The sequence below is a fragment of the Acomys minous genome (genome assembly GCF_964271855.1).
Source record: "Acomys minous genome assembly, chromosome: 8".
NCBI classification, from domain to species: domain Eukaryota; kingdom Metazoa; phylum Chordata; class Mammalia; order Rodentia; family Muridae; genus Acomys; species Acomys minous.
Window position 1 is genome coordinate 46,952,860 of NC_140489.1, and position 27,764 is coordinate 46,980,623.

The window sequence follows — 27,764 nt, forward strand, 5'->3', positions numbered from 1 at the left end:
AGGCCTTATAGATTTGGGTCATATGTCCAAACCTTACCTTTAATAATGGTTTGGGTTCTGGGTTAATCTTCCCCTTTTTGCTAATGATATCTTTCTTTTGTAAGGCCAAGGTAAGTTCCTGAGCCCAGGGCTTGACACAGCTTCCTGGAAGCTGCTTCTGAGCCTGGGAGAGAGGTTCTTGCATTCTTAGACTTTTCTAGGCTGATAGCAGAATGTGTCCATGGGTGACCACTGCTTGAATGTGGAGTTCAGTTACTTGTGGGATCTCACCTTTCATTGGTATTTTAAAATTTGAATTTATTTTTAAAAATTTATTTGCGTTGGTAATTTTGCTTTTTAAGAGTTTGTCATCTTATAGCTAGGCACAGAGGCAGAGGCAGAAAGAGGTGGATCCCTGTGAGTTGGAGGCCAGCCTGGTCTACAAAGCAAGTCCAGGATAGCCAAGGCTACACAGAGAAACCCTGTCTCAAGAAACAAAAACAAAGACAAAAAGCCACACAAAAGTTTGTCATCTTGATAGCAATTATACAAGATCTGGGAGCTCTGGATAGAGTGGTTGGTTGTGGCTAATATGAGCATAGGCAGCTTAAACATAATTTCATTGACTTCCGGTGCTTTCTTGTGGACTTGGAAGGGACAGTCTTGACATTAACCTGCATGACACTTTCACCATCCTTTCTTGAAAACCTGTACAGTCATGTGTCAGAAAACTGTCACTGCAAAAACACAGGGTTGTGGTGACCACACATTTGGAGGCTGCCCCTAGAGTTGTGCCGGGTTGGAACCCAACCATCAGAAGAGCTGCACTGTGCCTGTGAGCTTGGGAACTGCCAGGAAGTCAGGCTGACAGAGTGAGCTGCAGATGGTGGTTTCCTTACTGTGCGTGGGCCACACTGCTGTGCAGGCAGAGGCTGCCATTTGGACCAGTCTTCCAGGACCACACACACAAGGCATTTTTATCATTTCCTCATGTGTCCGAACTGTCCCCAAACCAGTGCCCTGGAGCAGTAAGATCCGTGTGGACAGGACAGCATTTCTGCCAGGGTTTCAGTGATGCTGCTGGCACTCGTCTTAGCAGGATACAAATCCATAATGGAACCAGTGGCCTGAGCACCTTACCTACTAGGAAGATGAAATGCATCGTGGATCATGGCCTGAGATTCCCACGTTCCTTGCTTTGTTCTGCATATCTATGGCCTCTGTCTCCCTGCTCCTTCCAGCTGAGCATGGCTGTCAAGCCATTCCCATCACCCCCCCATCCCCACCCCCACCCAAACACACGCCTGCTCACTCTGAATCTGACTCCTCTACCCATTTTGACTGACTGGTTCGTGTGTGTGCAGACAGAAGGGACTCCAGTGCAGCGTAGACGCCTTACCTCTCCTTGCATGATAATAACCATCCTCTAAATGATAAGACTTCAGGATTTAGGGCTGGAGATTGCTCTGCCGCTTCATAAACTGCCCAAGTGAAGTCCCATGAGTGGATTACAGGGCAAGACACTAATAACTGTGTCACTAACACGTGTACACAACCTAGTTGTAAGTATTTTTTTAAAAAAAGATTTATTTGCTTTTAGCTTATGTTACATGCATGTGCCTACATGTATGTGTGTGTACCCTATGTGTGTCAGTGTCCAAAGAGTCCAGAAGAGGTCCTCTGATCCCCTGGTATTAGAGTTACAGGCTATTTTGAGCCACCATGTGGGTGCTGGCAACTAAACCAAGTCCTGTGCAGGAGCAGTAAATGCTCTGAGCTGCTGAGCCATCTCTCCAGCCGCTAGTTTAAAGACTTTTAACCTTCAGCTAGATGAGCTGGTCCTCAGCCTGTGCAGCCTGCCTCAGAGTTTGCTAAGGCAGTCCTAGGTGACGCGATGAAGTGAAGGGCAGCAGGTTGTGCCTGATGGTCGGTGACAGAGCCGTCTGTGTCCTTGCATCATTGGGATGCTCAGAACTGAATTCCTCTCTTATCACATGGACCTACACTGGTGTGCTCGCCATGTCTTTTAAAATCCTAGTGGACTCTGGGAGAAAAGATAAAACCAGGAAGGAAACTAAAAAGACACTGTAAGTACAGCATGAGAAACCCAGAGAGCCGTGAAGTGCTAACAGCCCGTCATCCCAGCACTCGGGAGGCAGAGGCAGGTGGATCTCTGTGGGTTCGAGGCCAGCCTGGTCTACAAAGTGAGTCCAGGCCAGCCAAGGCTACACAGAGAAACCCTGTCTCCAAAAACAAAACAAAACAAACAAACAAAAAAGATTTCTATAAGACAAAACACCCTGTGTCTGTATTAGACAGGTACTCTAAGAGAGAAAACCAAAGGAATATGTCTGTCTGTCAGTGTGTGAGTGTGTGTGTGTGCACTCATGCACGCTCATGCGCCTGTGTGCATGGGCTTGTGTGTGGGTATGTGTGTGTAGATATACTGCTTATAAAATGGGGTTTCCTAGCTTGCTTACATGATGGTGCCTGGACAACCCAACAGTGCTTGTCTGTATGCTAAGAAGCAAGAACCAGGGAGCTCAGCAGTCCCCAGCTAGCACTGAAATCCCACAAGTGCCCACCCCTGGTATTAGGTACCTAAGGGCAAACATACTGGATGCTGATTTGTATGGAGGAGAATAGCAACAGCTATAGAGCCTCTTATCCACAAAGAAGGCAAAGCGCTTGTCACACAGGCTCAGCTCTTTCATTGGACTTTTTAATCCTGGCTGCCCTTGGAGGCATGGCACAACCCACATGGAGGGTGAGGTCTGCTCCCCACCACCTCTTCCCCTGTCAGTCCTCTCTAGAAATGTTCCCACAGTCACACAAGGGTGTTTTATCATTTACAGACACTCCCTAATCCACTCAAACTGATCATCCTACCAACTGTTATAGTACCTGACCAAAACTCAGCCTGGAAAAGTCTTCTTGATGTGATGGCGAAGAGCCTGGAGCCAAAAAGTACTGGCTCGGCCTCCTTCATGGTGTGACCTCACACATCGCACGTTTGTGGTCTTTGACCAGCTGATACCTAAAAGTGGTTGGAACCCTTTCAGCTCCAAGGTTCGCTTGTGTTGCCTCCCAGGGCCTGGCTGACGTTTAAGTCTATGGGGAAAGCCACAAATGCTAGCTTTCTCTTTCTGTAAGATTCTGCCTAACGTAAATTGACATTGTGAAGTCCTCCAAAGAGCAGGTGCTCGCTGTATTCCATGCCCTCTTAGTCTTCCAATAAAAGGCAGTTGCACATAAATAATACAAAACAAGGCTCTAAGTAGGGGGTGGGATGGGGGGTGGGGTTGGGAGTTGGGGGGATTTAGGGGGTGGGAAAGGTGAGAGGATATGGAATGGAGTTGCTTTTTACTTCATAGTCTCGGGCTCTGGTCTTTATAACTTCTCTTGTGTTATTTTTAGCTCTTTTATAACACTGACTTGTAATTCTAAGACTGAAGGAGCTTTTCCTGTAAAAAGCAGTAACAATAGAGACACAGTGAAATTTAGATAAGGACAGGACAGCGGTCTGTGGCTGGTAGGACGTCCTTCGTAGCTTCCCCCCTAATTAACAGCGACAGTGCTATGGCTCCCTCATGGCTGCGTGGGCTATTTAATTTTTTACATCAGGTTTCTGCACTAAGAGAGGGGCAACAACTTATTAACTATTTATCCAATTTGTAATGACTTTGGATCGCTGGGTTTTTGTAGTGGAAATGTTGGCCCGGCACTGCGATGCATGGCGTCAACATGCTCCTGGCTCCAGTCTCTAGGGCTCTTTGGCTTCCTTTGATGCATCTTCCACCAGGTGTCTGTTATGGAGTAAATGTTAGGATACGGCCAGAAGCCCCACTGTCCATGCCTTTCCTTTGTTGATGGGGCTGGGAGAGCTCAGTCTGGAAAAGCCAACTCAACCAGGAAAACAGGACGAGGCATTGTTCTGGCAGGTGGCGGTTTCCGTTACAGAGCTTTAATTCTGAGAGCCATACCAGCTTCACTGTAGTTGTTTCCCTTGTGCTTTCAAAAAGCCTCAAATGTAAAAACCATGCCCTTCCATTCACTTAGCAAGCATACAGCAGAGTGGCTTCCCTGGGCATTGGGCTAGATCTGGTTTACAGAGATTAAAGGCATGTTTGCAGCTCCATGTAGATATCCTGGGAGTCTGGTTGCAGTCTGAACTTGGTAAATTATTGCACATCGCTCAAGAGGCTTGTCTATGAGTTCACTTTGGCTAAGATATAGAACACAGGCTCCTTCCTCCTGATGTTAGCAGCATGCGGATCACAAGGATCAGAAATTTCCTCCAAACCACCAACACTACCACCAAAATCAACCATAGCAGTGGGTGTGAGAGTGTTTATATCTGGGCATGGTGGTGCAGGCCTGTAATCTTAACATATGGGAGGCTGAGGGTAACAAGTTCAAGGTCAACCTGGACTATACATAGGGATCCTGACTTAGGAAAGAAAAAGGAGGGTATTTGCAAGCTGTGAATGGTCAGGTGAAAATGTTAGAACCTTGGTTGGCCGTGAGCTGTGATGATGCTCTGTGATCGATGCATGCCTCACTCGGATTTTATGTAACATAAATAATTGTGTGTGTAGAAGGGTGCTCACTTTGGATAGTGTGTGTGTGTGATCGAGTAAAAAAAAATGTTGGCAGTGTGTCAGTAGGCAAATTGTGGCTTATGTGTGTAATTAGAAGCTAAGCAGTTATTAAAATGCCATAGAGGGTTGCTTATTGTTGGGAAAATTTTGCTAAAAATAAACGGCAATCTTGTAATAACCCATGCAAAGTCCTACAAATACTCATGCTACTTAAAATTAGTAAGTAGGTGCTGAGAATCTTGAGAATGAAATAATGTACTTGAGACTAGTAAATTTTGTTTTGTTTTGTTTTTCAAGACAGGGTTTCTCTGTGTAGCCTTAGCTGTCCTCGACTCGCGTTGTAGACCAGGCCGGCCTCGAACTCACAATAATCTGCCTGCCTCTGCCTCCCAAGTGCTGGGATTAAAGGCGTGCGCCACCATGCCCGGCTGAGACTAGTAAATTTTAGTTGCGGTGAGTGTGTAAGAAGGCTCCCAACACGGGACATGAAGGACATGGGAGTCTTAGAGAGTTTGTTTTTTACCTCTCACAGTAGCCTGTCCACAAAGGTAAAAGCAACTAACAGGGAAGAGAAAATTAGGACAAGTTTAAGATCAGGGCAGCTCGGGTTTCTGAGATGATGAACTGTCTTGTTGTACATTTGCCGCTAATCTGACATGTTAGAAGAAAACGAGACGGAGGAAATCTGCTGTGGTTTGAAGGCTGGGATGCTCTTCCTGACTCTGCTCCTCCAGGTACCTGCCCCTTGGCACCTCCTTCCTATTCTGATGGCTTTGGGCTGCCACCAGCTCCACAGCAGCCTGAGTGGAAGGGCTTAGGTAGAGGATGGAGCCCCTGTGACAGGAGCTGCCAGGCAGGACCATGGCCTTGCTCCATGGCACTAGGACTCCTAACCCTCAGGACTGATGGAGTATCTTCTTCCAGGTCCTTTGGCTCCAATGCCCCATGCTCTTTCCATGAAGTCCAGGATGCCCTGCAAAGTGTTACAGTCTAAAATGGATAGGGAACTCTAACATACAAAGGCGCTTTTAGAAAAAGTGGACTGTGGCCATTATTAAATTGGAACCTGCGAAAATATGAGTTACACAACAGCAAAGGGGAAAATGTACCAGGACAGTTGTGCCAAGGAGTTCTTTGTAGGAAATGCTTTGGGCTAAGCCTTGAAGAACAGGGAAGAAGGTGACTGCTTTCTTCTGCAAAGTGATGCAGGCACAGAGCCTCCTCACAGGTCAGCCAGTCAGGCAAAGGCTGGGAATCAGAGTGATGGTTATTGGTCCAGATCTTCTGCCCTCTGATCCTTGACTGCGGTACATCTGAGATGGACTGTGGAACTGGGCCAGCCAGCCCAGCAAGCTTTCCCCTCAAAGCCTTCCAGACCAGAACATTTTTCCCCCTAGAACCCTATCCTCCTGTGAGAAGCATCTCTTGGATAAGAACTGATGTACAGAATTCTGCTCCTAGACTTCTGTCATCTGCACCCAGGGAGGGCTTGAGCAAGACCCGTGCCGTGAGACCCCAGGAGAGAAGACTGGTTAAGGAGTGAGGAACCAGTCGTCCAAAACCCAAAAGCTGCTATGTTGGGAAGGGTGTAAGGGATGGTCATGTTCCTTTAATGACGCTGGCTTTTCTGGCAAGCAAAAGCCACAGCAGACAGCTTCTGCTGAAGTCTTTCTGTGCTCTTCACCTTCTCCTGTCCTTTCTCCTCAATCCCATTTCTGAGCCACAGAAATGGGCTCCTTCCTTCTCAGTCCACTAACCTGACTCACGCCTGCCCTCCTCCTCTTTTCCTGGGTCTCCTCTGCCCTTCTCCCACTTCTTCATCTCCTCCCCCTATTAATTCATTTGTTCCTTGTAAAAGGAACTTTTATTCCGTTGGCTCAGTTGTTGTCTGGAATGGTTTCTGCTCCTTCTGCTAGCCTAGGCCTAATCCTGGAAGCTTCTAGCCTCCATACAATCTAACCTAGGCCTAGAATGTTTTCAGCCTCTGAAACGCACTGCTTAATAAGCTTAACAAGCCCTTACCTGTTCTTTCTGAGCTCTGGGCTGGCTGGTTCAACCCAGCTGCTCTGGCTCAAACTCCTCTCCTAGCTGACTTATTCAATGTGGCTTCTCTCTAGGCCTGGGATTGCTCTGCTTGGCCTCAAACTGTCTCAGCAGTCTGCTCTAGTTTTCTGGCCTCTTCTCATTTTCTGGCTTGTTCCATCTTCACCTGCGTTCTCTCTCTCTGCAACCCATCTCTCTATTTACTGTCCTGGTAAAACTGCCTCTTCTCTCTGTAAAACTTCTTCTTCTTCTTCTTCTTCTAAATAAATAAATAAATAAATAAATCTATTTAATTTTTCTTTCTCTCTCTGGCCCGGCTGATCTGGAGCTAACTGTATGCCTTAACCTCTCTGCAGCCCTCCTGCCTCAGCCTTCTTAGTGTTGGGATTATACATGTGAGCTACTTTGCCCAGATTCATTGTTTTAAATAATAGAAAATGTAAATAATTTTCTCAAACAATTTAAAAATGTTTTCTTAAACAAGTCACATATAGTGTGCATGCTGTCTGTACAGGAGCATGTCCAGTGCCTGCTGAGGACAGAAGAGGGTCAGACCCTCTGGAGCTGCAGTTTCAGGCTGTTGCCCAGTGTGAGTCTTGGCAACTGACCTCAGGTCCCCTGGAGAGCACTGGGTGCTTTGAACTGCTCAGCCATTTCTCCAGCCCTTTAAATAATTTTTTGTTTGTTTGTTTTTTGAGACAGGGTTTCTCTGTGTAGCCTTGGCTGTCCTGGACTCACTTTGTAGACCAGGCTGGCCTCGAACTCACAGCGATTCACCCGCCTCTGCCTCCCGAGTGCTGGGATTAAAGGCATGCGCCACCAGGCCCGGCTCTTTAAATAATTTTTAAAAGAGAGATTTTTTTTTGAATAGGAGAAATTTTAAATAGGAATCTAGTAGAAGTATTGTACAACTATCTGAATGACTCAGAAGCCACCAAGGAAGAGCAGGATATGGTGGTGCACATTTGTCATGCTAACACTTGGAAGGTGGCGGCAGAACGGCTGCTCCAAGTTCAAAGCCAGTCCGGAAAACATATCAAGACACTGTCTCAAAAAGAGCCTTCCCCCTTTAAAAAAAACAAAAAAAAGTACCAAACCAAACCAACTGAAAAAAAAAAACAAAAGAAAACAGAAACAAAAAAACCAAATCCTGAAATAAAATACATAACAACCCCCTTCCCAAACTTTATTTCTTTTGTTCATTCTTAATATTTGTTATTTTCAAGTCCTTTTAAAATCTTTTTTAAATTAATTTACTCAGATTATAGTAAAACTGCTTCTTAAGTAGCTTCCCTTTCCTCTCCCTTCTTCGTGAGAGTTGGGCGTAGCCTATTCTGTCAAATCTTCCCTAGTTTGTCGCCTTTTCTGCCACTCAATTAGACATCACTTTCAAACATGGGTGCTTCCTTCTATGAATTACTTTACCTTCATTTGGGATTAAAGGTGTGTACCACCATACCTGGACCTAAACTTATTTTTTTACCAGCTCCATACCAGGCTGGCCTCGAACTCAGATCTGCTTGCCTCTGTCTCCTGGATTAAAGGCCTGGATTTGTATTCCAGCCGGATCACAGAGACCTAGAAGGTCTTTGGATGTGATCTCTTGCCGGAACAGCTGTGTTCTGAATTAGCATTCCTCTACGGTTCCTCCCCCATCGGCTTGCCTCTCTATGCCTTGTAGTTCTGCCTCCTTCCCTTCTCTCTCCATCCCCTCATCCTACACACACCAGCCCCCATCTATCTGTCTGCCTGCCTTTGTAATCCAGCTTGGTTGCCCTTGGAGTTCAGGCCTTCACTTGGCTAATGTTTAGACTCAGTTGTGGTTCTGTGCTCCCCAAAGCCTTCTAACCCCAGGCTGGGGTTAGGGGGGGGGGTGGTGTTGTGATGCAGGTCAGACCATGCAGCAAAGGACCTGTACAACAGGGCCCTGTGTCTTCAAATGCTGCATGACAGCCTTTTCCTAAGAAAGCTTTTCAGGGATGTTTGTCTTGAGATTTGCACACAGTTCGTTTTTTCATCCTTTCTTATTTTCAAGTTGAGTTCGGGAATGCTGCAAGCTGAACAAGAGTGCAGTTGGAAGGGCCTCAAGTAGCACCCACCCACCCTTCTGGAGTCTTTGGAAGGGGGACGTGAAGACTGACTCTAAAGTCCTGTCATTGCATCCAGAGAGGGCTTGAAAAAGACCCCCTGAGCAGATGCAGCTGATTTAGAACGAGGAGCTCAGTTGTAGGCAGAGGTGCCAGTGTTCCTGGTGTCTGGCGATGACCCTTGGCTCATTATAGGGCCAGGAAAGAGGACAGGAAGCAAGGCTGTGCAGGAGCCGTTTTAGAAGAATGTTGGTACCACAATGCCTGGGCTCTCTCCTGCATCCTTGGAAATAGTCTAAAGCTGTTTAGAGAAGTTTGACTTAAAACATCCATCATATCCCTCAGTGGACATGAGATGTTCCCTCAGATGTCCAGTAAATGTGAGTGGAAGGACTCTGCCTCACACTGAAGGCGCTCCTGAAACTCTGCTTAGGTTCTCGGTTGTGTGCTTTGGTGTCACTTAGTTCCGAGCTTGTGTTTGCGCAGATAGAGTTTTGCATGAAGCCGTGGTTAGGCTTTTGGGTAGCCTTCCAGGCTCTCTGCAATGGGTCTGGGATAGCAAGCATTCCAGCCGCACACAGGAGGAAGTGGTCAGATTTAGTGGGAGAGAAATTGAGCCAGACACAGGGCGATTCCTCATGCACCCTGCTCCTCGGAGGAGCTGAGCGGAGTCAAGGGTGCCAGTCTTGTTTTCTGCCTGCATCTGGCGCATCCACTCAGAATACCATCGTCTTCGGCACTGTATTTCAAGTTTAGTTTTACTGTAAGTTCTAGATCACACATGCACCTGTCACAACCCTGAAGCATCTCTTTGTGGGGCGGATTAGATATAGAATAAAGAGACACCCATGCTTTGTTGGCCCCCTAAGCGGAATAGAAATAACTGTTGTTGTTATTGTTTTTCTTTACTTTTTGAATTCCATACTACATCTTTTTTTAATACCTGCTTTGTAGAGCCTATGAGTTCTCCCTCCTCACTCTAGCATCTTTAGAGAATTGAGTCCAGGTTTCTCTCTCTCTCTCTCTCTCTTTTTTTTTTTTTTTTGTTTTTGTTTTTGTTTTTGTTTTTTGAGACAGGGTTTCTCTGTGTAGCCTTGACTGTCCTAGAGTTACATTGAAAACCAGGCTGGCCTCGAACTCACAGGAATGCACCTGCCTCTGCCTCCCAAGTGCTGGAATTAAAAGCGTGCACCACCATTGCCCAGCTGAATCCAGGTTTCTCTTTAGCCCTGTATTTCTAACCAAGTGTTTGGTTCATGGAGTAAAACAGACATCTAAGTTAGGCCAGGTAGGGCTGCCTAGAAGCCATGTTCCTTATCTAAGTCTTTTCTGGGCTGGAAGAAACTCCTCAAGGAGACCAGGCTTGCCTGCTTCCCCCCCCCCCCACCTGATGCCTGTTTTTATTTCATTATCTTATTTTGTTATTATTTATTTACTTAGTGTGTAGTGTATGTGTCCATTCACGGGCGTGAGCACAGGGACGCAGAGGCCGGAGGCTGTCATGGAATATCTTCCTCCATCACTCCCCACCTTGATTTTTTTTGAGACGAGTTCTCTCACTGAACCTAGAGTGGTTCCTTCAGAAAGGGGCGGCTCTGAGAGGAGGCTGGCCGCCCAGCGAAGCTGCAGGCTTCTGCCTAGAGCTGGGATGATAGGTCCAGCTTTGATGTGGGTGCTGTCGACCCAAAGTCAGGTCCTCATGCATGTGCACCGAGCTTACTGCCCGCCCCCCCCCACTCCCATCTTATTTTTACGCATAATGTCAACTAGTAGAAGCAGAAGAGAAGAGAAGTGACTGTCCTTTGCAAAAGCTAACGGCCAGGAACAGGACAGCCCTTCCCACCTTGTTTCACGCCACTCCATGGAGCTCTGGGCTATGCTGAAGGAAGCCCCGACATGGAAACAGTGTCATTTCCCCACAAACCAAAGGACCCCATAGTATCTGGCCTCAGTAAGATTGCTCCAGAATGAAACTCAGCGAAACTGTCGCTTCTGGGTACACTCCCAAAGTCGATCAACTTCGCCCCAGGGAGGCACTTTCTTCTGTAGAGCAGACACTGCATTCTTCAACTGGAGTGAGAGTATCTTAAGTTCCCACAGTGGCCTCTTGCTGGGACTGCTGCTGCTAACTTGTGAGGTCTTGTTGAGATGGCTGAGGAGAGACATCATTTTCTTTTTTCCCAAATGCTCACCTCAGTGAAGGCTGTTGATGCTGAGCACTCCCTCTGGCCTTATATTCTGGGGGTTTCTCCTTTCTTCATATAAACGCAGTGATGTGGATGTTCTCGGTAGAGCAGAGATGTTGACTGTAGGATTCTAAGAGGTAACTATTTCTAACTGGTGAGTGGGCTTAATTTTTATTCTTCAGGTGGATGGTTCAGGAAACTCTTAACAAAGAAGTCTCAATAATCCACCTTTTTTTTGGTATATTCTAACATTTTTCCATTCTAGTAAGATTTTTTGTAGGAACTGGAAACACACACACTTACACACACAGGCCAATTAAATATGTGCGTTATATAGATACACATACGTATATATACACATCCACATATTGTATATAGGATAATAACTTAAAATTTGCTTGCAATTGGTTATTATAATAAGATGTAGGGCTGGAGAGATGGCTCAGCCATTAAAGGCTAGGTTCACAACCATAAATATAAGAGTTTGGTTCCCAGCACCCACGGCTATCTCTCCAGCCACCAAAAAAAAAAAAAAAAAAAAAAAAAAAGATGTAGTTTAAGAGATGTTAAAGTTCCTGAAATTAAAAAAAAAAAAAGGTAGATAAGTAACCCCCAAATCCACAACAAAATTCCTAGTAGTTCACACAGGTTTTTGTTTACAAGGAGAGCTGTTTTGAGTCCACCAATGCTCCCTACTGTGTGCTGGGAGAGTTAACAGTGCATAGCCAGGGGCCACTTCACCCGCAGGTGAGCTTGGGACTCCCCGGCTGTAGAGACCTTCGCTTCCCCCTTTTTCTAATTTTTTCTTTTTGGATGCAGTGTGGCACACAGGAAGAGCTCCTTCGCCAGTGCTGATTAGCATCCTTGGAAAGTCCTGGGGTTTATGTTTTCCTTTTAACCCTTCCTAAGCTCTCATAGTCACTAACAGTGTGTCCTGTTGTCTGGCACTACACTTTAAGCACACCTAATAAATTAAGAATGCTTCTGCATTGCTTCTTGTCTGACCAGCATCTGTGGGTGTCAGCTGCCAGCAAGGAGCTCGAGTGTCTGTGCCCCTCCTGAATACCCACAGGCTGACACACTCTCTTCTGATGAAAGGTACCTTCATGCATGCCTGCCGTTCTCAATGTAAATGTGTATGCTTAAACACTTCCTGCAAGGGAATTGCTCCAGCTAATAAAATGACTTGGCTAGGATTTATACAGAGTGTATTTAATATCACTGGAATCTCGTAGATGGTGATGTAAATACTTCACTCTTAGCTTTCCTGAGCATTCCAGAATGCTGCTGGCTACGTCTGTGAGCATCACAGAATCTGAGTTTTTGCCCAAGGAAGGGCGTAGGGGAAGGCGGTCAGGTAAACCGGGTCATCTGCCTTCCCAGCGCTGCTGGAGGGAGTCCACCCACCCAGCCAGGCTTCCACTGAGGGTAAAGGAAGGTTTTGTTCCTTCAGATCATATTTGATCACCCGAGCTTGCTGGGATGATGTATGTATGCACACCTCAATTAAAACTCTTGTGTCTGAGTTCTGAGTGTGCCTAGACTACCGTGTTTAAAGAAGGCCCAGAGAGCATGTCCTCCCTACAGTCAGTGTGTCTTTAGAGACTGACAGTAAGGCAGCCGAGAACAAATCATTGCCAGCCTTTCGCATTTTAGCACATATTTTATTCTCCGAATACTATGCAAAGTGCTTGCAAATCTTGAGGATGGCATTCGAGTGAAGTATTTCTCTTTCTTGCTTCAAAGCATTCAGAGCAGAGAGAGAGGAGCCTGCTGGTGGAGGTGGCTCGGAGGAGCTGATGGCTGTGGCAGTAGTAGAGGTGGTGGTTGTAGACATGGCGCTTGGTGGGTGGGTTGGTAGTGAAGATGAGAGCGGTAGTTGCTGAACCCGAAAAGTGCTGGTCCAGAACACCAGGGTTCTTCAAAGTCAGAGGCGATTCCACCCTCGGCACTTACCTTTTTGTTTACAGGTCACCGATGTTGAAAACGGAAGAAGCACCATACCATTTTTCTTTCTTTCTTTCTTTCTTTCTTTCTTTCTTTTTTTTTTTTTTAAGTATTTTTTACATATAGATTTATATTATTACACATATATAAAATAAGCTACATACAGCAAGAAGAACCACAAAACAATATGGAATTATATTAATGTTGCACTCATAGTTAATGTGGTTTTCCACTTCCTATTTTATTCCACAGCTTTTAATTTTATAATCTTATAATGAAATCTCGATGCCAGCTTTCACTGACAGGAGGAGCTGCCGTTAGTTGATTAGAATTCTCAGTTTTTGTGCTGCCTTGCTCATCTGGGAGATCAGAAAGTAGAATAGTTAACAAAGGGGTCCCTGGGGTGACAGAGGATGCACCCCACTAATTGATGTGGACACTAACTTTTTAGAACCCTACAAGGCCCCGGATTTCCTACAAGGAAGTCTCTTGGTTAGAATTTCTCTCTCTCTCTCTCTCTCTCTCTCTCTCTCTCTCTCTCTCTCTCTCTCTCTCTCTCTCTCTCTCAACCACCAGCTTACTAACAGATAACCAAGTGTGATCAACTGTACCCCCCATTTTGATAGGGAGTTCCTGAACTCACTGTGTAACTGAGAAGGACACTGAGCCTTCGGGTCTTTCTGCCTCTACTTCCTGAATGCAGGATTACAGGCATGACCACCATATCTAGTTCTTGGGGTGCTGGGGTTCAAATCCAGGACCTTGTGGTTGCTAGGCAACTGCTACAGACCACCAGTCAAGCTGCAGCCCCAGCCTTCCTGATCTCTGTGCTTTTGAACCAATTTCCTTTTTGCCGTCATCGCTTCTGTAACTTGCCAATTGCACAGGTGCAGGTGCTGCCGAACCTCAGAAGTAGAAACTGCTTTGCATCTGAGCTGAGTTCTCACATGCGCCCACAGCCACCACCGCTGGCCCACAGGGCTGGCCTGTTTGGGGGAATCGTACAAGAGGCTGTGCCCCACGAGTGTCAGCTGGAGCTACTTCTCATGTAATGTGGCCTTAACTCTTGTCTCCTTGTCCAGACTGTGCGTTAGAAGCTCAACCCAAATATGTTAGAGGAGGGAAGCGCTACGGACGGAGATCTCTCCCCGAGTTCCAGGAGTCTGTGGAAGAGTTTGCCGAGGTGACAGTGCTTGAGCCACTAGATGAAGAAGCAAGGCCATCACCACACATCCCAGCTGGTGACTGCAGTGAGGTAAGGGGCTCAGTCACGGTCACAGGACTCAGGCATAGTTCTCCATCGTGGGCATCAACACTCCATAGCACGGGACCGAAGTTAGGTATTCACAGTGCAACAGGCTCCGCTCGGATCTGGCCCCTTGCTAGTTTTCTCTTCTGTCTCTTGGACATCCAAGGCTAACCTTCCAATCTGAATGTTTTCACTCATGTCTCAGATTTTGGGAAATTGATATGTCTGTGTCTTGTTTCTATATATAGACCTAGACTTCAGTTATTTTTACATTGTCTGCTATTCTTGTAGCTCTCCTTGGAATTGTATCTTTCCCCTACTGTGGCACTTTTTTTTTTTTAAAGTGACTTAAAAAGTCACCCAAAGGCTCAGTGGGTAAGAACATTCGCTGAATAAGCTTGAGGACCTGGGTTCAAATCCCCAGAACCCATGTGAAAAGCTGGGTGTGGTCACATGCATGCAATTGGGAATGGGGACAGGGCACGGAGATCCATGGTGGGGGTGGTAGCAGGGTAGGAAGGAATTTGGGGGATGAAGACAAGATTGCCGGGACCTGCTGGTGGTCGGCCGAGCTCCGAGTTGAGAGAATGACCCTGGCTCAAGACAGAGAATGCTAATTCGGCATTCACAATATCCCCCTCTGGCCTCGCCACAGGTGTGGATACAAGTATCAATGCACACACGTGTGTATACACTACCCATACAAACACACACCTCCCACACATACATGTAGAAAGAAAGAAAGAAAGAAAGAAAGAAAGAAAGAAAGAAAGGAAGGAAGGAAGGAAGGAAGAAAGAAAGAAAGGAATTTCCTGGGCACAGTGGCACATGCCTTTAACCCCAGCACTCAGAGAGGCAGAGGCAGGTGGATCTCTGTGAGTTCAAGGCCAGCCTGGTCTACAAAGCAAGTCCAGGACAGCCAAGGCTACACAGAGAAACCATGTCTTGAAAACCAAAAAAAAAGAAGACATTTAAATCTAACTAAATCTTTCATTGACTCTTATCTCAAACCATGAAGCAGCTTCCATGACAGAAGAATGGAAGTTATATGTTCCAATTTTATTTATTTTATGTGCATAAATGTTTTGCTTGCTTTTATGTATGTATGCCATGTGCGTGCCTGTTAGTTGGGGAGGTCAGAAGATGGCATCAAATCCTCTGAAACTAGATTTACGGATGGTTGTGAGCTGCTGTGTGGGTGCTGGGACTTGAACCTGAGTCCTCTGCAAGAGCGAGCATCAGTGCTCTTAACCACAGAGCCATCTCTCTGGCTCCATGTTTTGATGTTTCAAAAGCCTGCATTTTATCTTCTCGCATGTGATAAACCAGCCCAAGTGTAGGCTAGGAGTGTTTTCCCAGGGCTTGGCAGTGCTCAGCCCTCTTCCTCTTCCCTGGGCCTGCCACACCCAGGCGCAGCTCACACGCTGATTCGCTGTCTTCCTTGGTACCTTTCTCTGCACTCTGGGAGCCACTGTAATCTGCCGGGAAAGAAGCAGCTGTAACATTCTCCTTAGTCTTTCTTCACGGCTCATTTGCCAACATCCCATTTATAGAGCATGATCAAGAATGCCTTGCTGAGCAAGCTCTAAATATTTCTTGCAAATCTCAGCTCAGATTGGAGCCGTAAATATTCCAGACACGAATACGAGCTGGAAAAGAGACAAAGCACCTCCGCTTTCTGGAAGGTTCTGCAGACCGCAGGCTGACGGGGTGTGTGCGCGCATGTGTATTTATGGTTGTCTAGCATCCCTGTTGCTAAGATCTATAGGAGACTTGCTCCCAAGGATGTCCTCAGCAATCGGACATCTGTCCTCAACATCCTGACACCTGCAGGCCTAAAGGGCCCGAGGACAAGCCCAGGTGTGAGGAAGAACCAAAATTGTCAATAAAGATTGAAAAGTACAAGGGGGTGCGTGTGCGCGCGCGCACACACACACACACACACACACACACACACATACACACACACACACACACACACACCTTTGACTCTCCAAAAAATAAAATAAACAAAAATCAAGCCATATATATCTGTACCCTAGAAATGAAGGTTCAGTGGTGGAAATACAAGGGAAAAAAAAAAACAGCTAGAAGAGAGACAGAGAGCTTACAAAAATGGAGTAAGAATAATGTGAGCGACGTGTGCCCACTAACTATTTGGAACAGGGGAGCATGGCTTAGGGCCTCCTGGTGCCCAGGCAGGTCAGCCTGGGACGGGATGCTGGGCATCTCAAATGCCCAGTTCAATGGCCCTGTCCTTTCTTGGTCCTTTTGAAACGTTAAGACTGGGACCTTTGCCCAGGAAACACACATACTCACATGCACAAGCACTTTGCATACACAGTTTTAGGAGTGTATGTTATGTAGTTGAATATTCATAACACTGTTTTTCCTCGCTGTCGGAGAGGGTCTCCTTTTACTATGTAAAATCTGTTTCATTGTGAGGCTGGGCGATATGAAGTTTAATTGGGATGTACATCTTGAGAAAGTCTCAACGCTTTAGGAGGTAAGCTTAATTATTCAGAGACCCTTTTTAAGTCTAGTATCTTATCTCGCAAACTGGCTTCAAGATATTATTACTTGGTGCTAAGAAACCCAATAATTGTTTATTTTTCACACAGTAGTTTCTACTTACTCTCCAGGGATGGCCAGAAAAAGCCTCTGAGCAGAGGTGGCCATTCCTGGCAGTGTATTCTTGCATCTTTGTTAGCTCGGTTACAGGCTTATTGGGTAACTAGCTTACTCTACTGGGGTCACTATTTTAAAAGGCAAGCCTTGGATTTCATATATAAGTAAACATGAGTCGAAGCCTGAGCCTGGGGAAACCTTGGTGTTTTGTAAAGGATGCCGTGGAGTGGCTCCCCTCACCCACAGCCTGCTGCGGCTTCCTGTAGATCCTCTAGAAACCTCAGCTAGGACCTCTTGGTGCTACAGTCAGAGCGGTCAGGATGTGCCCTGGTCAACATCCTCTGAAGGAGCTGCAGGCGAGGCCTGGCCAGGGTCCTTTCTCCGGGTGTCTGTTCCCAGCAGAATCTACCCACCATCATCGTCTGCTGCATCCCACACAAAGCATCAGGGTACCGGACAGCATGCTCCTGCCTAAAAAAAAATAAGCTGAGTCAGTCCTGCCATTTTTTTTAAAAAAAGTTTTTATTTATACTGTAGATGGAACCCAAAGCTTGGTCATGCTAAGCAGGCGGTCTTCCACTGAGCCCCCAATCCTCTTTATTTTTGAAATCGCTTTCTCTCTTCAAGTTGTGGATGTTTCTGTTGAGGTTCAAAGGGCAAATCCCAGCTATGTGCAGCTGCGACCCTGGCCGAGGTCTCACTCCCTTCACTGGGGCAGCCGGTCCCGTGCTGTAGTCTTATGACCACGTCACTCTTGCGTCCATATAGTGACTGTTTGCTGGTCAGTTTCTGCTTTGGCCTCAGCAGCTGAAAGCTACCTGTCCAAGAGGCTTGTTCTGGAAACATCGCCCATTGTTACAGAAGCTGTTCATGCCCTCAAGGGGGTGAAGAGATGGAGGCATCCTATTTGAAGAGTCCCTCAGCTTGGGGGGTGGGGCAGGAAGTTCTCCCTGACTGACTAGAGAGAGTGCGTTTCTGTCGAGGGTTCTTTACTGCTGTCTTCATTTCTTCCTCCGTTCTTGTCAGCTAATAGCCTGAGGTTTTATGTCTTCGGAGGTGTTGAGAACCTATTCTCTGAGATCATCAGGGGCCTACCAGGCCTTATTGAAGGGGAGGGAATGGGTCTGGGCCTCGCCCCCACCCCGCGCCCCAATGAGTGTTAGACTGGGGAGGGGAGTTGAGCTGGAGACTTCTTGCATTCACAAGATGGGATGCTTAGCTGGCCTTATAGGCCTGCCATTTCTCCTGCTGTCAGCAGGTCTGGCCAGGCAGTAGCACATGCCTTTAATCCCAGCACTCGGGAGGCAGGGGCAGGTGGATCACTGTGAGTTCAAGGCCAGCCTGGTCTACAAAGCGAATCTAGGACAGCCAAAGCTACACAGAGAAACCCTGTTTCAAAAAACAAAAACAAAAACAAACAAACAAACAAAATCAACGCGTCTGGTCCCCCACCCTTCCCCCAAAGTGGCTTCAGAGTTTCTTGATGAAGATAATTAAAAGATCAGAACCTATTATCAGGAGTTGAACAGAGGGAGGTCTGGCTGTGTTCCCCCAATGGGAAACTAATTTTTAGCTCCAGGGTAAGTCCAGTTATGATTTTCCAGAGGCGTGGGTGGTAGGAAGAAACAGTGTCCCACTCACCTATCAAAGCCGTCCCCAGGCGGCTCACTTCCCACTAGAACTCCTCACCCTCTCAGGACAAATGAGCAAACTGTATCTGAGAGGAAAAGTACGAATTCATCTCTTCCTTCAGGGGTTATGCCGTCAGCGGGGAGGTTCCTGTAGGCTCAAAGTTCTGCAGGAAGGCTGTCACTTCATTTCTAGGTTCCGGGGTGGTAGTTGACAATGTCTTTTTTGGGCATGGGTGGGTGGTATCATTGTTTGATACAATGTCCTTCTCTGCAGTTTACCTCAACTCCACCTTTTCTCACACTCATGGAAAGGTCCAGAAATGTAGACAAGTATGAGCAAGGCTATTATAGAGACTGCTTTGAAGCAGCTAAATTTTTATTTAATGTAAGCCCCGTATGAAGCTTCAGGCTTCGTTAGGCACCAGCGACTTGAAGCTCACATAGTCACTGCTCGCATTGCGCTGTGGGGGAAGGCCCACCAGGTCCCCGGCCATAGCTGCTGTGGCTCCCCTTGTATAGACTGTATGAAAATAAACTATATTAGGACTGGAGAGATGGCTCGGCGGTTAAAAGAACTGGCCGCTCTTCCACAGGACCCAGGTTCAATTCCCAGCACCCACATGGCAGCTCACTGTTGTCTGTGACTCTAGTTCAGGGGATCTCACACCCCCACATAGACATACATGCAGGCAAACACCAGATCACATGAAATGAAATGTAAACTGAAAGAAGGAGGAAGGAAGGAAGGAAGGAAGGAAGGAAGAAAGAAAGGAAACTTTGCCATGAGTTAGCTTTCATCAGGCTTGGCCTTTGTTTCTGTTCTCCTGGTTTGAAGATCTAATAAATTGTAAACATAAGCGGCCTATCAAGCCCCTCCCCCACTCCCTTGAGCTTTCATCAGGCAATTGATTGTTTCCCGCTGAGCGAAAGTGTGTAACCTAGCTGCTAAGCGTGTCTCCCCTACCACGTGTGGTTTACAAGGCAATAAAGCCACTCTGTAGGTCAAGACCTTTGTGAATTCTGCAGCGCTGCTGCTGCAGCATACGGTCCTTCAGAGGTCCACCTGGAACGCAGGGCGCACAGTTCTCAGGGTAGGCAGAGCCCACCAGCGGCCCTGATGTGCCCGGCCTCCGATTTGTTTTTATCTGGCGATTGGGTCCCTTGGGGAGTCTGACCTCTCATCTTGGCTGGGATTGAAAGGAATGGTGATTTTTCTTTTTTACGGGATCATTTTCACCCAAGTCAATTCAAGAGGACATTCTACTCTGAGTGAATCCCGGCCAACAAAGGGCACATTCTTGGTCCCAGCCTAAGGTGTGACTAACGGGAGGGTTTTGGTTGCCACCGTTTGTGCTTGTGAGATTTCAGGATCTTAAGGGTTCATTTTTTTTTTATCCCCTTTGATGAATAGCTACTGAAAGACCCTTGGGCTTCGGGCCCACGTTTCCTCACAGGTAGCTTGCAGGGGCGGGAGGTGGTGGGGGGGAACCCACACGCATTTTAATTCTATTCTCCGTTCTTCAAGCGTGGTAGAAAAGATTGTGTAACTAATACAACTGGGGCAGGGCCACCGTGCTTTCTGCCCTAGTTGGAAAACAGGGGACACCTTGTTAACTGTTTTCCTCTTCAGGGAATAAATTGGGTCTATGAGATCCGTATCAAGAACAAGGGGTTTTGAACAATCATTTCTTCAACTGCGGACAATAATAACGTAAGTCAAAACCACCGGCTCACACGCTGCAGTTAAGTGAGAACCCGAGAGAAAAGTTAAGTCTGAGGGCACATTGGCCCAAGGGTGTTCAAGGGGTCTGTGCAGATGAGAGGCCAGCGTGGTACTTGGTTAGTCCCCCACCCCCACAAAAACAACAACAACAACTTAAAACAAAAAACGAATTTGGTGCCTACGTCAGCTCAAACTGCCTTGAAAAGTCTGAAATTGGCTGTCTTTCCCCTATGCTATATTCATATATGCATAACTTGGTGTTGAAACTGAATTATTTCCGTTCTATAGGTCAGTATTTAATGTGGGACACACACTTTTTTTTTTAAGTAACTGAGAGAAGTTCTACTTAGATCTTTTATAATTGAAACTCACACATTACTTTGTCATTATCCCCTTCCTGTCCCTAGCCCATCTTTGACAAAGTGAGCAAACTTCTTAGTCCTACCATTTGTTCTCAACTAACAGGATGTCTCGGGACAGACATTCTTGTTAATAGTATTCCAGGCTTCCCTTTATGTATTTTCTGTCTGGTTGGATCATGTGGCTACTCCCTCCCATATGGGATTGTAGATCCCTTGAATGTGACCTCTGACCTCGGAAGCCTCTTCAAAGCTAACAAGATGGCTCTTGTTCTTACACGGCCTGCACACCCTGGCGCCCTGGTTAGTCTTCCTGAACCACACCAAGATGGTGTCCCTTAAAGTCCTATCTCTGGGGACTGGAGAGGTGGCTCAGTGGATTATACACACTGGCTGCTCTTTCAGACAACCTGGGTTCAATTCCCAGCATCCATGTGGCAGCTCACAACTGCCTGTGACTCCAGTTCGAGCGGTTCTGCCAACCCTCACACAAACATACATGCAAGCAAAACACCCGATGCACAGACAGCAAATCAAAATCGGTCTAATGATGATTCAAGGTCTAACGACAATACTGCCCCTTCCCAACCAAACTGTTGAGAGATGTTTATTCCATAGACAAAGAGTCTTGCCTACTACCCACGCAGCAAGTGCAAGGACTAGAAATGTAAAAACTGCCCATTCTACCTAATGAGACCCTGTCTCAGACGCAGTGTGGTCTAAATTTAGGTTCAATCTAAAGTACCTCCAAAAGATGTGGAAGACTTTCTACCTTTAAAATCCAGAAACCCCCAATCTTGATAAAGGAGGAGGCTGACATTGAGCATGCCTTTGCATTGGCAGCCCTGGAAGGCTTTTTGGCGCTGTGCTAGCACTCCTGTGAATGTGCATGCATTAAAAAACCGTACATTAATTCCCGTGATCCCAGGCTCTTACTTACAGCATTTAATTGCCTTCAGAGATGAAGGGACCAATTTGCATTCCGGTTCTGTAGCTCCTCCCTGAGTTCAAAAACAGAGAGGCTGGAAGTTGGTGCTGTCAGACTCTCACTGCCTTAGCCTTCCACGGTGGCCGAATGGGAAATGAGCCCCCAGTCCCAGGAAGTGTGTCCCTGTAGAAACAAAAGCCAGACCACCCCCCTCAATCCCCACCCAATGCACATTCAGCTTCCAGTGCCTAGCTCAGAGTGCAGCCCAGCCAAACACGCCACGGATGCTGAGCTTTCAGTCACATGCATGCTCCTCCCTGAACAGATTTCTGGTTCACCTCACAGACACCCTATGCTTTGCTAAGTATGCTCCCCCCCCCCCCCCTTTAAAAGAGACACTTGAGCTCAGCCTTCTGCAGAGCTTTGTCAATCTAGAAAATTGTATTGCTCTTCCTCTGGGCTTATAAGGCCTTCCCTTTTCAAAATTAACATGCTTCAGCCTCCCAGGTTGCCGAGATCAGCTCGGCAGCCTCTGTCTCGGAAGAATAGCTTCGTGTACGCCCATAATCATTTTAATTAGCCATACATTCTGTAGGGCGCAAAGGTCTTAGCTGGAGCAGATGGCCAATGGAGGCACTGGCTGGCCTATTGTAGGCAGGGGCCACATAGTCCGAAGGCTACAGATGCTGGCTACAGGTTGGGGCTAGAAGCCAGGGGTCCAAGAACCTCTGGCCATCTGCTCTGCAGTCCCTCAAAGCAGGGGCCCCTCCAAAGAAAGCATCTGTGTGGCTGATGTGTGTAGGGTACCTCAGCCAGCTGTAAAGCAATCGAGCTGGCCACAATGGCCAGTGTGACATTAAGATCTGTGGCCCTTGGGATGGTTGCAAGGACCTCTTTTGTCTAACTGAGGATGGTGAGGGCCACTTTCGGCAGCAGCCATTTGGGGGCCAGACAACCTCTGACCCCGTCTTCTGTGTCTGCCCTATAAATAAGGAATCATGGGGGAAGCCCCTGCGAGATTGAACTGTCTTGGGGCCTTGGTGGAGTGGAAGCTCCGAGGGAAGACCCTCACCCCACATTGACTCCCAGTTGATTGGCTCCATCACAATCACCGTGCCAAAGTCTTTTTAAGCCATAACCGGCAATAATTGTATTATTTAGTCATGAAGATGTTTTATATCCAAGGACAATGTGTTAGATATATACAGTGTGAGCGGGCTGAACAAGCCAGCTCACTGGTCAGAGCTATAGTTGCTCATCTGTTCTGAGTTATTCCTAAAGCGGACACTGGACTGTCTGCTAGGTTTTCTGTCCTCATCCTGCTTTGCGCATCCAAGTAGCAGAGAGAGTAACTAAGAGCTATGTACTCTTATTTAGTTAAAGGTAGGCCCTCCCAAGCAGCACTTAGTCCTTGGCACTTCCGGTCTTTCCAGTGTGAAGCCTGCCTTCATGGAAAAGAGTTACTAGGCACTTACCGTGAGGAAACTGAGGCATGCCCAGGTTAAGTGACTTGGCCAAAGTACCCATGGCCCTAAGGGACACAAGCGCCAGTCATTATTCTGGCAGAAGCAATAGCAGTAGTCAGCTAATGCAGCCTCACACCTCCACGCCCGTTCATGGGTAGCAGTAGCGTACCTTCCCCACTTGGCAGGTGAAGTAAGATCCTGAGCAGTAACAGGAGGTGACTGAACAGAGAACACCGTCTCTGCCTGATTCTTATCTGCTCACGGCTTTGCCTCCCCACGTCCTGAGTGGCTGAGGCATTCAGAATGATGCGCACATGAGCTGACACCCTTCCTTTCGCTCAATGATCCAATGATCACTGACACCTGCCGGGGACATGGGAGCACCCGCTCAGAGGACCGACCCATGGCTTTGCGGGGATGAATAGCTATCTCTTCTGGTGAATTCAGTGTGCTGACAGCGTCTCAGCCTTTGTGCCTCCCTTTTCAGATGCTCTAGATGGACCTGCCTTTAGAGGCCACTTGCCAGCACTGGGGGTGGTGGGGGGTGGGGGTGGGGCGGAAGAAGAGAGTAACTTTCAGCAATTAAAGGACCCTGTTCCACAATGATGCCTCCTTTTATTGGTGCTGTTTCAGTAGCTGAATGATCTAATCCCCCAACCTCCTAAACTGCCCCCTCCCCCAGCTTTTTAATTGGATTCACTGGCTCCGGGCTGTAAGAATGAAAATAAATGAAGTGTAAATGAATTGAATCTTCCCTTACCCACTCCACCTCCACCGAAATTGCAATTTAATAACAACCAGCTTTTATGTGGCTCCCTCCCTCTTAAAGGGACAGACCCTTCCTTTAGTCTAGGGAGAGGGGGCGCTCCTGTCATGTTGGGGTCAGGGACTCCAGTCTCTGGCAGAGGTCATCTTGAAATGATACATGGACCAGTTGGGATGAGTTCTCTGCTCCCCCTCAGGATGGCCCCAGCTCCATCAGAGCTTCTTGCCAAAAATGTATGGAAGAATGCTGGAGAGACTGTCACCCCAGAGTTCAGCTCTGCTGTTTAACCCTAGCCCTGCCTGCCCATTATCTGCTAAGTGATGTCTGGGGTTTAAAAGCTGTGTTAGGCTACCCTTTACTCCTTTACTAGCATATGCCATACATAATAATGGGTTCCGTTCAGACATTTGCATATACGTGTACAATGTGTTTTTATTATAGTCCCTTCCTATTCCCAATACTGCCCCTTCCACTTTCACATCTTTTCTGGTGAGTTCCTGTTTAATTCAGGTTGTTTATAGTTGGAGTGATTTATGGGAGAGTGGAAAACTGACCAGTAGCTGGCTATACCACTGAAGAAAATGTCTTTCCTACCCCCAACAACCATTAACTGTGAAGTCTCAGGGAGGGTGGGGCCTTGTGATCCCCTCCTCCCTCCTTCCATGACAGACTATTGAAGGCTCAAGGCTAGTCTTGTGGGAGCCGATCTTGTGAGCATAGTTAGAGGTGCTGTGAGCTCCAGTGCTGTGTCCATGGTGTGCCCAGTGTTGGACTATCTGAGGGACTGACTGCTCTTTGGGATGGTTACGGTCCCCATAGCAGAGCTTACCCAAGAGTCTCTGATCATCCCATGGTCCGCTGAGCTCAGGAGGCATCGGTAGCATTTGCCCACCTGAGCAACACTGGCTTCTCTCCAAGCCTGCACCCAGCACTGTCTGTTGCAGAAAGGTAACAGCAAAGGGAGAGAAGTCCAAGTTGTTGCAGTTAAGTTAGCGAGGACTCTGGAGGCCAGCGGCAAAAGCAATCATGGAGTTGCGTCTAATGGTAATGCAGAAGATCATTTATAACAGTGGAGACAATAAAAATTGTTCTCTTATAGTCCCTCAACTAAAACATGTCTTATTATCTATTTCCCTCTGGTCTCCGATTGTATAAATATTTGTTGCCATCAGCAATCATAGCACAGATCACATTTGCTTTTTCATTTAACATTTGTTAAAATGTTTTTCCGTCTTCCTACATGGTTTTAAAATTACTTTTAATGACTACGTTATGTCATATCATTGTGCTTTATATCTCATTGTTGAATGTTTAATTTGTTTTAAACACTTTATTGATCTAAGAACACCACAATATGCATATTTGTGCACATGGCTTTCTCTTCCTCTTTTTTCAAATTGCCTTAGCAAGTAAAATTATTGGATTGAAGAGTGAATATTTTTATTTTGCTACATAAAGCCATTTTCAGTATGAAAATAATAATATCCTTGAACACTGCTGCCATGCACACATGACTAGGCCTGCTCCAGACTTCAGTCTTGCTGGGAGTGGGAGCTATAACTTAAATACTTAGGTAATTCAATATTAACAGTTTAGCAATGGCGATTATCAGCCCTTGGTGTTAGTTCCTGTGACCTTGTGCAGCGCGGCAAGCTGCTGCAGGAGTGAGCTGCCATCTGCGTTCCCTGCATCTCTGCTGGCACTCAGTGGCCAGAGAACTGTTGCAGAGAAATACCGGGAACCCGCTGTCAGTTCAGTTCCTAGCACCATGTCAGGCTGTCACTGTGACTCTGTAACTGTAACAATGTAACTGTAACAATGTAACTGTAACTCTGTAATAAACACTCTAACTGTAACTCTGTAACACTTTAACTGTAATGCAGTAACTGTAACTAACTTCAGCTCTGACATCTTCCAACTGCACATGCCTATAGCCAACAAGATACACACAAATAGATTAAAAAAAAACCTTTTAAAAATGCACAGATACTTCCAGAGGCATACCCAGAGGCAAAAAGAATTCCACAAATACAAATTTAATAAGTATTACATACACAGGTGCCCCCACAAAAGTAACATGATTTCATAGAGCTTACGTGCCAGGCACAGTGCTAAGCACTTTGCCATTCCTCAGTAAATCCACCCTGCTTCCTTCCCATTTTACAGATAAATAAATTAATGCCAAAGAGGTTGACAAGTCCATGAGGCTAACCCCATAAGTAAGTTGGAATTCATACCAGGCAGCCTAGCTCCAAATCTGTGCAGTAGCTTCCATGCTGGACCTTCTATTGGTTAGGGATGAGAGATGGAGAAAGGAGTGAGCAGGCGGGTGCGATCCCAGCAGTGATGCACACAGCTACCCTGACTGCAGACCTATGAGAAACTAGGTGGGAGCGTCTTTGTTCTTTGAATGCTTTGCTCACCATTTTAACGTGCGCAGGGAAATACATGAGCAAATGTGAGAAACCACGCATACCCCGTCACCTTAGGAGCTTTTTTGAAGTTGTGTGCCGCTGTTTCATTTTTGTTCGAAGATGCTATGTCCTTGCCAAGGCCCGGTGATATCAGTTTCCTTCCCTTCCCTTGGACCAATGGTTCTGAAGTCATAAACGCCATTTATTATGTTATAAGGTGGACTTAGGGTACTGAGATGCTAAATAATGAACTTGAGTAATTTCTGATGCCAAAGCAGGGTAAGCATGTGACTCCTCCATCTGCCGGCACACGGATGCTTTCATTAGCGGGCCTCTGCTGATTTAAAGTTTTATATATAACAGTGGTGTAATTCTGAGCTGAAGCAGTCATCGAGGTGCTCCGTGGAGGACTGTTGACCTCCACCTCCTCCCCGCTTCACCAGACCGCACACATCTCAAAGGCAGCTCAGAGGAGGGCAAGTGAGGTGATGGAATCGTAACCACAAGGTAACAAGAGGAAGTCACCTGGGCCCTGGTGGTTCGGTCCCACTGACACCTTGTCCATTAGTCACTTGCAGTTGTGATCTGAATGGGCTGCAGCTGACTTAGCCATCTTGAGACTTAGCTGAGTCTGTGCCATCTTTAGGGTCCCAATGGAGTAAGGGACTGTGAATCTTAGTAGACATTGTCTCCCGTCGAAGAGATAACTACCATGAACATAATGGTTAATATTGTCAACTGGATGGGCACACCAGTGAGGAATTACCTAGATCAGGTTAACTAAGTGGGGGACCCATGTTAACTGTGGGCAGTACCAGCCCGTGGGCTGGAGTCCTAGACTGACCAAAAAGGAGAAAGCCAGCAGGAACAGACACAGCCATTGCTCTCTGCTTCCTGATGGGACACAGTGTGTCTAGCTGTCTCCTGCTCCTGTGTCACACCTGCTCTTCCATGATGGACTATGTCCCCTAGAACTGTAAACTGAAACAAACCCTTCCATCCTTCATTGGCTCCTGTCAGGTAACCAAAGCAGCGAATGAGTGTGGGGATGGAGTAGACAGGCTAAGGCTGCCTGAAAGAGCGCTAAGTCGTGTCATCACAAACTACTGAAAGACAGTGTTTGATGCAAGCGATTTTTGAGTGACACACCATCTGCCGTGAGGAAGCCAGGCTCTGCAGACCGGAGTTAATTAGGCCCATCTTCCTGCTATGTTTATTTCAGGAGTCTAAGAAATCAACTGGCATTATACAGTTCAGCCATCCCAGAGACCGGGCTGGTTATTTAGTATAAAAAAGGCAACTTTATTCATAAAATTAGATCTGGTTTTTCTTCTCCCTTTTAATATTTTGTTTTTTTTTTTTTTTTTTTTTACTTATTTACTACAAAGAAATGCGTTGCATTTATATATGTCATGCTAATATATGTTATTTGCCCCTCTCGCTGTTCTCAAATAATTCACTTTACCTGTGGCTGTTATGAAGCCCAGGCTGACCACAAACCCCACGCCTCTTCTTTCTGCCTCCTGAGTGCTAGTATGTATAAGCAAGGGCACCACATATGTGGATTAGAGTTTTATGTTTGCTAAGACAGTGGCCTAGTTCTGAAAAAGAAGAGTCCTCTTTTCTCACTAGTCTTCCTCCACTGGTTTGGGGCTTCCCCGTGGGATGGGAGCAGCAGGCAGCTTGCCCAAGAGGCCCAAGGCATTGGCAGGAGAGCCAAAGCTACTGAGTCCCTGCGTGTTATAACTGATCCAAGG

General features: G+C 46.7%; 1 protein-coding gene across 5 annotated transcripts in view; it reads left to right on the forward strand.

Moving 5' to 3' along the window:
- The window catches only part of NIN (ninein), a 108,336-nt gene that overhangs the window by 24,486 nt on the left and 56,086 nt on the right, over positions 1–27,764 (forward strand). For all 5 annotated transcript variants that reach the window (XM_084791351.1, XM_084791355.1, XM_084791352.1 and 2 more), the window contains one exon: positions 13,926–14,098. In XM_084791351.1, the coding sequence (XP_084647477.1) occupies positions 13,926–14,098 (173 nt within the window). The remainder of the gene's footprint in view (positions 1–13,925; positions 14,099–27,764) is intronic.